At 44.8% G+C, this 12,440-nt stretch overlaps 1 protein-coding gene and 1 non-coding gene across 5 annotated transcripts in view; one reads left to right on the forward strand and one right to left on the reverse strand.

Moving 5' to 3' along the window:
- Window positions 1-12,440, reverse strand: part of LOC119972768 (sorting nexin-31-like) — a 149,741-nt gene that overhangs the window by 28,297 nt on the left and 109,004 nt on the right. For all 4 annotated transcript variants that reach the window (XM_038810113.1, XM_038810109.1, XM_038810112.1 and 1 more), the window contains 2 exons: window positions 8,275-8,367; window positions 6,351-6,425 (listed from right to left, as the gene is read on the reverse strand). In XM_038810113.1, coding sequence (XP_038666041.1) covers window positions 6,351-6,425; window positions 8,275-8,367 — 168 coding nt within the window. The remainder of the gene's footprint in view (window positions 1-6,350; window positions 6,426-8,274; window positions 8,368-12,440) is intronic.
- On the forward strand, window positions 2,040-2,234 carry LOC119972983. Its single transcript, XR_005462211.1, has one exon. It is a non-coding gene; the product is annotated as a U2 spliceosomal RNA (small nuclear RNA).

The following is a 12,440-nucleotide window of genomic DNA, read 5'->3' on the forward strand; positions in this document are numbered from 1 at the left end:
ACCTTGTAACCCGTCACACAGACACCAAAACGTCCCCCCTAACTCAAAACGGCCACCTACCACTGAACTGACTGAGATGCCATCGAGCCAGCAGCCTAACAGAAAGGCCAACAAAAGCAGAGAAAGGAAAACCTCGACCCCAGAACAGGGGGTGGGTGCGACCCAGAGCCAAGCACGACAGACCCGACAGGATCGCCAATTCTGGCCCAATCATTGACAGACAAGCTAATGGAGTTCATCTCCGCTGAACCATTAAAACAGAAGCAGCAAACAAGGACCTCATGTGGGCAATGAACAGAGACTGCGCTGGCCCCCATAGAGCTAGCAATCGAAAGAGCGGGGTGGAGGCTGGAAGCTCGAGAGGCGACGCTGCGAGACCTGGAGAAAGCAGCCACCGACTAGGACAAGCAGATCACCTCGCTCAAAGCTGAGGTGGCAAGGTTGGTGATGATCCAGAAGGCATTAAAGGAGAACGATCAAGACAACAGTCCCACCGGCAGAACCTGTGGATCGTTGGGCTACCGGAGGGCGCAGAGGGCAAGGACCCAATGGTGTTTCTCTCAAAGATGCTTGGGAAGCTGGTCGGGGGCGGAGCTATGTCCAGCCCCCAGAAGTGGACCGGGCCCACAGGTTGCTCCAACAAAAACCCAAGTTGGGAGAACCACCCTGGGCAGTAATTGTGAAACTTCACAAGTTTCAAGATATGGGGGGCAGCACAGTGGCGTAGTGGTTAGCCCTGCTGCCTCACGGTGCCGAGGTCCCAGGTTTGATCTCGGCTCTGAGTCGCTGTCCGTGTGGAGTTTGCACATTCTCCCCGTGTTTGCGTGGGTTTTACCCCCACAACCCAAAGATGTGCAGATTAGGTGGATTGCCCACACTAAATTGCCCCTTAAATGGAAAAAATGAATTGGGTACTCAATTTATTTTTGAAAAAAGTTTCAAGATAAGGAACAGGTTCTGAAATGGGCGAGGAGCACGCAGTCGTGTAAGTGGGTAGGACACACCATATATACCTGGACATTGGAGCCAACCTAGCCAAGTGCTGATCAGAGTTTAATGGGGCCAAAACCGCACTGTTTAAGAGTAAAGTGCAATTCGGGGTGATGTACCCGGCAAGACTATGGGTTTCATTTAACAACTTGTTACACGCTGGAGGCAAACAAGTTCATCAAAAAGAATGGACTTGGGTAAAAAACAGAGGCAGACCAAGGAAAACGGGACCCACACAAACCAAGGGGGAAGGGGAACTATACTGGGGGACGTGACCTCCAGTGAAGCAGCAGCTGCAGTGGCTCATGTCATGAAGAATATCCCCTGGCGATTGAAAGATGCTGGGCTTCCTCCCGATGCCCATCCTGCCATTTTAATGAGGCCCCATGACTCCCACCCAGCCTGCCTCCAGAGAGTTAGTAAAACCAAGCCTAAAAAAAAGTTTTAGCATTTTTGGGTAATTAATAATAGATTTAAAACAGACCGAGTCATCGGCTGAAACAGGTTCAACGACGATGGACTCGCTGATAAGATCCATCTCCTTATCGATCTCCTGAAGCAGCTAAATGCAGAGACTAGCTGCAACACCACAATTGGGAGGTTTAGCTCGGAAGCTAAACAGTGGAGGCTCTTTCATGAGCAGCATCAACTCGCATAAAAAGAAAAAGGAACCGATAGCAGCTACATGCCTCACTCTCAGGAAATTGTTAAGAGTTAGCACCCTTATGTTGGTGGAGAGATATGGTAAAGTTGAAGTGTGTTGCAATTTGAAATTGTTGTGAAATGTGTACACACTAGAAACTAAACCTGCAATTCCTCATAAATGTTTACAGTTTCTAATAGGGCTTCATGAATTAGGAAGAAACAACATGCTGTGAGGTGTAAATATGAAGCAAGCAAGTTTCATTTCAGATTTTTGATAAACAAATACAAAAACTAACCCTTTGTGTACAGGTTCAATTCATCTTGAATATTAAAAACATTTAGCAACATTTACACAGTGAGATTTTCAGACAGGTGACCAAAACTTGTTAAAAGAGGCTTTAAAGATCGCTTCTCAGCCTTTTGGCTAAGATCAAAGCTCAGATCCATCCTAAGATGAGGTGCAATGCCTTTTCCTGTCTTGTGGAGACCATGAATTGGTTTGAACTTGAATTGTTTTTTGGAGTAAGCAATTAGATGGATTAAGGGTTTGCCCTGCCCATTGGCTTCGAACTTTAAAAATTTTTTTTAGAGTACCCAATTCCTTTTTTCCAATTAAGGTGCAATTTAGTATGGCCAATCCACCTACCCTGCACATCTATGGGTTGTGGGGGCGAAACCCACGCAAACACGGGGAGAATGTGCAAACTCCACACGGACAGTGACCCATGGCCGGATTGGACCTGGGACCTTGGCGCCGTGAGGCAGCAGCGCTAACCACTACGCCACCGTGCTGCCCCGGCTTCGTTACTTTAAGGATGGGATAAAAACATTTTTTTAAAGTGGCTTTAAGGTGAATCTTAAAAGGAGATAGAGAGGCAGCAGGATTCCGTGATGAATTTCAGAACTTGGGATCGAGGCAGCTGTTGGCAGAGCTGCAAACAGAAAGACAACGGATATCGGAGAAATGCAAGAGGCCAGAATTGGAGGAGTTTGGAGATCTTAGAGGGTTGTGGCTCTTTAAGCGTTTACAGAGAAAGATAAGGAAGGGTGAAGACATTACAGAATTTGAACACAAAAATGAGAATTTGAAATTGGAAGCATGAAAAATGACAACTTGCGTAAAAAGAAAACTGAATGGCGTGGTGTCCGTGGAATTGTATTCCAGCAGGATTTCAATACCTTGAGTGGGGAGGGAACTTTTTATTCTTTTAAATAGAGGGATTAGATCCTGAAACAGAATCAGAAATAGCTGGATAAGGTGACAGGAATGCTGGAGCAGAGGGGCAGCACGGTGGCACAGTGGTTAGCACAGCTGCCTCACAGCACCGAAGTCCCAGGTTTTCATTTTAAGTCCAGTAATTAATAATGCAAATATCTTTTTAACAATTCGATAATTGTTAATGACTGACATTCAATTCCTCTTGCCCATAAAGCGAACAATCAGAAGGGGTTGAGTCTTACTACTTTAAGGTTGGAACTGGAGATCTTCAGACACCAGACTTGACATTTTTATTCTTTCTTCTGCTTTCCATTATTTGTTTTTTTTCTCTCTCATTTAAATCCTTCGTTCTCCCCCCCCCCACCTCTATTATTTATCTTTCTGTACCGCATTTGACATGGAAATTCATGAACTCTAATTCATCCTCCTTCTCAGTCCTTTCTCTATTTCCCGATCCTTAAATCTGGCCAATTAAGGAGACACGATGTTGCCCCATGCACACCAAGGTTCTCCATAGCAACATATCATCTCACACATCCTTTGACTTACATCCAACAAATTCTGTTCCTTAGGGTGGGATTCACTAGCTGTTCATGCCAGCAAGATATTCTGGTTCCATAGCTGGTGACCTCACTCAGCCGCGGGTTCCATGGCAGCGGAGGGTGCGAACAACGGGAACTCCCATCGACAGCGGTGGGACCGGAACATCCTGCTGCCAACTAGTGGAAGGCCACCTCCGCAAGATATGCCACAGGGGGTAATGGGGGTGAGTAAAATCTTGCCCTATATGTTTATCACAAAAATCAAGCAACCTCTGTGGGTGCAAACTCAAAAGCCCGACCCAAAAAGGCTTCCAACCTGGAAAGCAATCTGGCAATTTCAAGCAATTTCAAAAGCAAATGCTATTTTAGCCTTTATTACAAAGGGAATAGAGCAGGCAGTGTCAAACCCGGGGGTGTGACCCATGGGTGGGTCGCGGGCGGGTGTTGGGAGGGTCGCAGAGCCGTCCGTCGCGGCGCTCCCGATCGCGCAAATCTGCGTGCAGACAACCGCAGCAGCCAGCGTTATTGCGGCCTTCAAAATGGCTGTGAACATGTAAAAAAAAATGCGGCCGCACTGCACATGCGTGACAGATCATTGGCGCGCATGCGCAAAACTGTGCGCCTGCGCGCTGATGATCGGGCATGCATGCGCAGTGCGGCAGCTTTCTTTAAAACAGCCGCAGTTTTTTGTTTTACAGGTTCGGGGCGGTTTTATTCATTCTTTTTTTTTTTACAAGTGGGGGGGGGGGGGGGGGGTTTAATTTGATAAAATTTTATCGGAAAAAAATCTAGAACTTTGGACAGATGGAGACTCCATACTTTCCGACACCGGAAGCCTTCACCTTCATCCAACAGGTTCCATTGGAGGAGCGTGTACAAAGGGCCAAAGGGACCCAAAACCATTTCCTCTATTTTTGTCAGCAACAAACAAGGAAAGAGAAAATGGTGGGTCGCTGAGATCGGCCGGCGTGGGTCGTGAACGTCGGCCGGGTTGGATCCCGAAGGTTGGCCGGTTGGTAAAAATGGGTCCCCGGAAAAAAAGTTTGAAGAACACTGGAATAGAGTAAAAGAGTGAAGAAGTCTTCTGCCATTACTTTGAGAGACCCACCTGGAGTACTATGCACAGCTTCTGTCCTCTTATCTAAGCAAGGTTCTAGAAGCCATGGAGGAGTGCACCATAGGCTCACCAGACTGATCTCTGGGCTGAGCAAATTGCTCCCAGAGGACCTCATTAAAACATCTGAAATTCTTTAAGGGCTTGATGATGTAGATGTTACATAAATGGTTTTCCCTGTCTGGGAAATCTAGAATTAGGGGTCACAGTCTCAGAATAAAGGGGTCAGACATTTAGGATTGAGACGAGGAAAAATTTCTTCATGCAAAAGGTTGAGAGTCCATGAAATTCTCGACCCGGATACCAAGTTGTTGAATGCATTCACAACAGAGATCAATAGATTTTTGGATACAAAGGGAATCAAGGGATATGGGAATAGCGTGAGAACGGAGGTACGAGATCGGCCATGATTCCAACGAATGGCTTAATCCAGCTCCTGTATTTTTTAATTCTTCTTATCCACATAATCTCATTAGAATACACAAAAGTTTGAAATGCACGTAAATGGGTGAAAATCAGAAGAACCCTAGCTAAAAAGGTCCAAATCAGCATGGCCTTTGATTATCCATTTCGGATCATTTCACCATCATTCTTGTACATTAGGCAGGGCCGGTTTCAAAACCTTCAAACCAGAATGTGTTTTTACCTGTCCCATAGAAATGCATTGGAAACCAGGTATCCATGAGGATAACATTTTACAGAATGCTCAAAACAATTCCAAATAAAAAAATCAGTAAAAATATTTTACTGTCTGCGCCTGAAAATCTAGTCATAAATGTTCGGAGATCACCCCAAACAAAAGCAACTGGAGGGAACTCGCATTTCAAAGTCATTGACAGGGGCAGTTTTGTGGGTGAAGGGTAGTTTAGTTAATCAGATATTAAAATGATGAAGGCGGCTCGGGAAGTGGCTAAGCGTATAACTCCCAACCAAAATCTTTCAAAGTGATCAAATCTGCTGGCACCAGTTTCTGTATGTGCCTGGACATAAATATGGAGGAAGCCCCGAGCCATGGAGATTTACCGATTTTACATTCATAGAAAACCTAGTATTTAAAATTTACCAAACTAGAAGGAAAAATATAACTTCAGGTGCACATCCAGTAAACGAGTAGCTGCCTACTGTAACTATAGGCCGGAACTTGCTGGAGCGAGCATCACATTGCCCAAGGCATTAATTAAACATTTGCCTATGTACTGTAACTTTCTGGCAATGTGGGCTGGTAATGGTGCGACGTAGGCAACAGGGAAGCGAGGACCTTTGTGACAACAGGACAACAGTTCACCCTCTCACCCAATGCAATTTGAAGATACAGAAAGAGACAGAGGAAGACAGAGAGAAGGAAACAAAGTGAATGAAAGTCAAACCCAAGACAGAAAGAATAACAGAGAGGGAAGCAAGAAGAAAAGAGAAAGAAAGGAAAAAAATATATAAAAGATGTAAATTTTGATGTTTTAAAAATCTCTTAACATTTTACTACATGTAGGAATGCAACAGAACACTTTAAACTATTCCCATTCAGGCATTCTAATAATTATCACATCATTAAATGTTACGTGCACTATTGAATATCGGATTTATTCTTATGGTGGGTTTAATGAGAAATTAATGTGCATATTTAGCGCATTCCTAAAAATAACAGGGAGGCTAAGGATGAGATGCTGCTTGCATGAAATAAAGAGCAAACTGATGTAAATCGGCCAGCAGGTTCTGGAGATTTGCAATTCACATCATATCTCTTGAGTCCCAAACTTTACTGGCTGACTTGCCCATTAATAAAGGTATGCAGAACATATCATTTTGTTTCCAACAAATTTGGGCCCATTATTTCAATACTTACCATTTCTGTGTATCCCTCGGATATCTTCAGTTTTTCTATTACGATTTCTTGTATGAAACTACTAAGTAGAAAGGCCTGCAAAAGTTTATCAATAGTTATGCCAGAAACAACTTGATGCTGGTTCATATTTCTGTACACACACTACTGGATTGGTGGCACCATCACTAGTTACTTGTCCATTTGTTAATAGTAATGTATGGCTCAACTAAGCCATGCCCAACTAATTTTCACTGCCTTGTCCTTCCTCCTTTTATATCTCCTGCCACCCCCAGTTTTACTCAACATCTCTCCACCTGACCAACCTCAGAATGGAAGTGAAATCAAGTGGGTGAGGAGAATCAGGGGCAGCACGGTGGCCTAGTGGTTAGCACAACCGCCTCACGGCGCTGAGGTCCCAGGTTCGATCCCGGCTCTGGGTCACTGTCCGTGTGGAGTTTGCACATTCTCCCCGTGTCTGCGTGGGTTTCGCCCCCACAACCCAAAAATGTGCAGAGTAGGTGGATTAGCCACGCTAAATTGCCCCTTAATTGGAAAAAATAATTGGGTAATCTAAATTTTTTTTTTTAATTTTTAAAAAGTGGGTGAGGAGAATCAAATTAGTAACCTCCCGGTCCATCGGCACAGTGGATTGGCGCTCCAATATGGGGGGAGCTCCACTCTGCTAATCCAAAAGCAACTGCAATACAGCAAGTGAGAGTTCCAATGTTTTTCAGCATGGAGTGATAGAATGCCCATTCATGCATTAAAAATGTGGCTCACATTGATTCAGCCATGTTGCAACAAAAGAGCTTAAACGCCAGCTGCCTCTCTCACAGTGGTCAGAAACCTCTCTCGCATTTCTTTTGCCCTTCCAATGGGCAGTTTCAAATTACCATTGAAGGATAGGAAGAGCAGGTTGCCACCCAAGCACATGGCTGGGAATGATGTGCACTGACCCTAAAAAGGGGCAAAAAAAAATTAAAGTCCATAAAATTAACAGCTTTGATAGCTCTTTTCCTATATGGGCAGAACAAATCCTAAGGGTTCCTGTTCTTATGGTCTTAGCCAACTGCTGAACTTCTAAAAGGAAGGTTGGATTTATTTGAATCTCATTGCAACCTTGTCCAATGTTTCTTATAATCTCACTGTGCCAGTACATAGAGTACTTATAGAGCGTGCACAGCAGGTAGTAGCTGACCCAACCTCAAAATGTACCTTTCTTAATATTTTTATTACTACTACGGGGAATTGGGAAGTTTGCAGAAATTTGTAACCACAAATGAGAGTGTCCTACAGATGAACAAATAAAACAAGACTTGCAGAACCAAAGTTAAAAGGGCTCGAAACACCCAGAAATCAAGGTCCCATTTTCCCAGCAATAAAAAAAAAGTTCAATTATTAAATAATTAACCATGGTGAAATTCACAAACATAATTTCATGCAGTAACTTTTAAGCAAAGAAAGGTTTAGAATAGAGAACGCTTAAATATCAATATATCTTAAATCTTTTCTTGTATTCATTTACATATTAATCTGTGTACTAACAAGGAGAGACACTCATTTCCTCACACAAAAACTCAGAAAACTTGCACAGAAATTATTATTTTTATTTAAGATAATGTAATTTAAAAAAAATTTTTTTTTAAGTTTTTCCAATTAAGGGGCAATTTAATGTGGCCAATACACCCTACCCTGCACATCTCTGGGTGGTGGGGTGAGGCTCACCCAGACAAGGGGAGAACGTGCCAACTCCACAAGGACAGTGTCCAGTAACTGGCGGCATGAGGCAGCAGTGCTAACCACTGCGCCACTTTGCCAACAGGATTTAGATCAATTTTTAATGATCCAAGGCGCTGAGAAGAAAAATGATGGAAAACGATAACAGTTGTTCAGCTGGTCTCATTTGCTATTCTTTTTGCTGTTATAATGCCAGTGTTGCACAAACCTGGTGAGTGTAAATTGTGATCCATTGCCACACATCACGGCTATCTTGATATTCAAAACTCAGTTCAGGTTTCAGTTCTGTTTCGTCATGCATCTATGAAAGGAAACCGATAAAAATTATCTGCAAGAGCTAAACTCTGATGAGCAGCAAGTCATTGGGGTTGCACTTTATCATTGCATCTGGACTCCACAAACTGAATTATAGAGTAGAATTCCTACAGTGCAGGAGGTGGCTATTCGGCCCATCGTGTCCACCTCAACCCTCTGAAAGAGGATCCTATCTAGGCCCACTCCCCCGACCTTCCCTGTAATCCCACCTAACCTGCACATCTTCGGAATGTTGGAGGAGACTGGAGCACGAGGAGGAAACCCATGCAGACACGGGGAGAAAGTGCAAACTCCACGGTCACCCGAGTCCCTGGTGCTGTGAAGCTGCAGTGATAACCACTGTGCCACCGCGCTGCCCTGCGGTGTTAAAAATTTCTTCACACTGAAAGCAAAGCCCTCAACATAACATCAGAATCTGATATGACTAAAAACAAATTCTGAATGTCAAACTCATTTTTCTCCAACCCACCATGTTTTAGACAGCTGTTGTGCTAATCAAGGCTACCATGAAAATGCAAATTCAGATGTTAAATCAGAGACGTCTTCTCTTGCATAATTCAAACCAGCACTTTGAGAGATTTGGTCCATCATCATAATTCTGTATTGAAACAACCTTCAGGATTTACCAAGTCCGCCCCCACCTGCCCACATTAGCACCTGTGGCATTGCCCATGTGTATCCCGAGGATATGCTTTTAGCTTTCTTGTGAGGAAGTGGATTTGTTGTGGCATTGTTCTTGGAAGAAGAGGGCATTGTTTCCTGGAAGTTTGCACTGGGTGTAAGGATTTGAATGGGGTGTAGGAAATGGCTAAATAGTTGGGGAAGTGAGAAGCAATGATGAGTGCTGGGTTCAGGGCAGGTCTCGAAAATTTGGTTGGTTAGAGTACAAAAGGTGGGGGGGGGGGGGACAAAAACAGTAGGTTGGGGGGGGGGGGGAAGGAGAAGCAATTAGCAGTGAGTAACTAGGGAGACTAATGTAATGAGAGGTTGGGTTAGTGGGTGGGAGAATTAGGTGCAATTAGTATTGCGAGAGGGCACAGCGAGAGAGGTCGCAGTGGTTGGCCCTGCAGCCTCACAGCACCGGGGACCCGGGTTCGATCCTGGCCTTGGGTCACTGTCCGTGTGGAGTTTGCACATTCTCCCCGTGTCTGCGTGGGCCTCACCCCCACAATCCAAAGATATGCAGCAGGTGGATTGGCCACACTAAATGCCCTATAATTGGAAATGTTTTTTAAAAGTATTGGGAGAGGGAGGATATTAAGTATAGGGCTGTGGAAAGTTGTGGAGGATGGTTAGAGGTCAGTCAGGGAGAAAATAGCAATTGTCAATGGTGAAGAGTGGGGTGGTAGGGAGTGAGTGATGAGTGAATTGGAGTAATGTGAAAGAGCAGAAGGATAGTAGAATAGGAGAGGGGTTTGAAATGAAATGAAATGAAAATTGCTTATTGTCACGAGTAGGCTTCAATGAAGTTACTGTGAAAAGCCCCTAGTCGCCACATTCCGGCGCCTGTCCGGGGAGGCTGGTACGGGAATCGAACCGTCCGTGCTGCTGGCCTGCTTGGTCTGCTTTAAAAGCCAGCGATTTAGCCCAGTGAGCTAAACCAGCCCCAGGGTTTGACGTCATTGAATCACATTTGTCAAACTCAAGCTTTTGAGAAATAAAATAAATTGTGCAAAATCTGAAGGGGTAATTGAAATTTTTAAGAATGGTAGGTGGTGGTCAAGGAGCACGGTTTTAAAATTAGGGGTCACCCTTTTAAGGACAGGGATGAGGATAATCATTTTTTTCTCAGAAGGTTGTGCGACTTTGGAACTCTGCCTCAGAAGGCAGTGGAGGTGGGATCATTGAATATTTTGCAAGCTGGAGGTAGACAGTCAAGGGAATCGAAGAATATTGGGGGTAGGTAAGGATGTGGAATTTGCAGCCCGAAACAGATCAGCCTTGATCTTACTGAATGGTAGAGAAGGCTCAAGGGGCCGAATGGCCTATTTCTGTTCTGCTCCTATTTCATATGTTCGTAACAATGGTTCTATTTTCAATCAGAAAAGCAGCAATGTCAAAGTGGAATCTCTGCTTCTCCTAATTTTATATTAAAGGTAATTGAAGAACTTAGCATGTTAAGATCTGCTGGCTACGCCACAGCAAGAACCTGGAAAACGAAGGCCAGCGTGCCTGGCACATGCCCAGCTTTTATAGGTTTCTGACAGGAGTCCTAAACCAGGCATTATACCCTTCATTAATATATGCAAGGGGTCTAATGCTCATTTCAGATCATTTTAAATGGATATTCAGAGATGCCGGAATATCCTCAGAGCCATGCTCCAAATATTTCAGGAACTCTTGTGTCAACAAGGACTGATTTAAAAGAAAAACTATAATCTACTTTATTTTTTTAAAATTTAACGGCGAGGAGATTTAAATCAGCCCGCCAATGTCGCACATTGTCATCCCCACACCCCCACTACTGGCCTTCAAACAACCACGCAACCTCAAACAAACCATTGTTTGCAGCAAATTATCCAGCCTTCAGAACAGCGACCACAACACCACACAACCCTGCCAGGGTAATCTCTGCAAGACATGCCAGATCATCGACTTGGATACCACCATTACACGTGGAAACACCACCCACAGATACGCGGCACATACTCGTGCGACTCGACCAATGTAGTCTACCTCATACGCTGCAGGAAAGGATGCCCCGAAGCGTGGTACATTGGCGAGACCATGCAGACACTGCGACAACGAATGAACGGGCACCGTGTGACAATCACCAGGCAGGAATGTTCCCTTCCAGTCGGGGAACACTTCAGCAGTCAAGGGCATTCAGCCTCGGATCTCCGGGTAAGCGTTCTTCAAGGCGGCCTTCAAGACACGCGACAACGCAGAATTGGCGAGCAAAAACTTATCGCTAAGTTCCGCACGCATGAGTGCGGCCTCAACCGGGATCTTGGATTCATGTCACATTACATCCACCCCCCACCATCTGGCCTGGACTTGCAAAATTCCACCAACTGTTCTGGCTTGAGACAATTCACACCTCTTTAACCTGTGATTATCCCTCTCTCTGGATCTGTAACGATTTGATTACCTGCAAATTCTCACATTCCAAGCATTGTCCGGCATCGCTGACTTTGTCTATATAAATGCTTCTGGATCATACCTCTCCAGTCACCTGAAGAAGGAGCTGCGCTCCGAAAGCTGGTGTTTGAAACAAACCTGTTGGACTTTAACCTGGTGTTGTAAGACTTCTTACTGTGCTCACCCCAGTCCAACGCCGGCATCTCCACATCATGATCATTCAAACAAGAGAAGTAACTCATGTTATTCATGGGTCTGGAGGTCTCAACCTGCCCTTACTACCGGGGCCTCACGGTAGCATGGTGGTTAGCATCAATGCTTCACAGCTCCAGGGTCCCAGGTTCGATTCCCAGCTGGGTCACTGTCTGTGTGGAGTCTGCACGTCCTCCCCGAGTGTGCGTGGGTTTCCTCCGGGTGCTCCGGTTTCCTCCCACAGTCCAAAGATGTGCGGGTTAGGTGGATTGGCTATGCTAAATTGCCCGTAGTGTAAGGTTAATGGGGGGATTGTTGGGTTACGGGTATACGGGTTACGTGGGTTTAAGTAGGGTGATCATTGCTCGGCACAACATCGAGGGCCGAAGGGCCTGTTCTGTGCTGTACTGTTCTATGTTCTATGTACCAGCCATGGTACTGCACCTCGTTTCAATTTTGCCTGCTTTCCGCCATCCCTTTAGAGTTCCTGGAGAACAGCATATGTCAAGTTCCTGCCAATGAGACATCCTTGAGATATGCCCCATCTCCTAACCAAACACCAACCAATGTCACAAGGCTGATTCCAATTCTGTGCACTCAATGCTTTTGATATTCTCTTGTTTGGAATCGTATCAGATGCCTTCTGGAAGTGCATGTAGACAACAATCATGGACAGTCCTCTATCCCCCACATCGGTAACCTTCTCAAAAGAATCAACTAAATTAGTCATACGTGACCTATCGTTCACAAAGCTAGCTTGTCTCTCTTTGACCAGTTTGTACTTGT

Source organism: Scyliorhinus canicula, chromosome 10 (genome assembly GCF_902713615.1).
Source record: "Scyliorhinus canicula chromosome 10, sScyCan1.1, whole genome shotgun sequence".
NCBI classification, from domain to species: domain Eukaryota; kingdom Metazoa; phylum Chordata; class Chondrichthyes; order Carcharhiniformes; family Scyliorhinidae; genus Scyliorhinus; species Scyliorhinus canicula.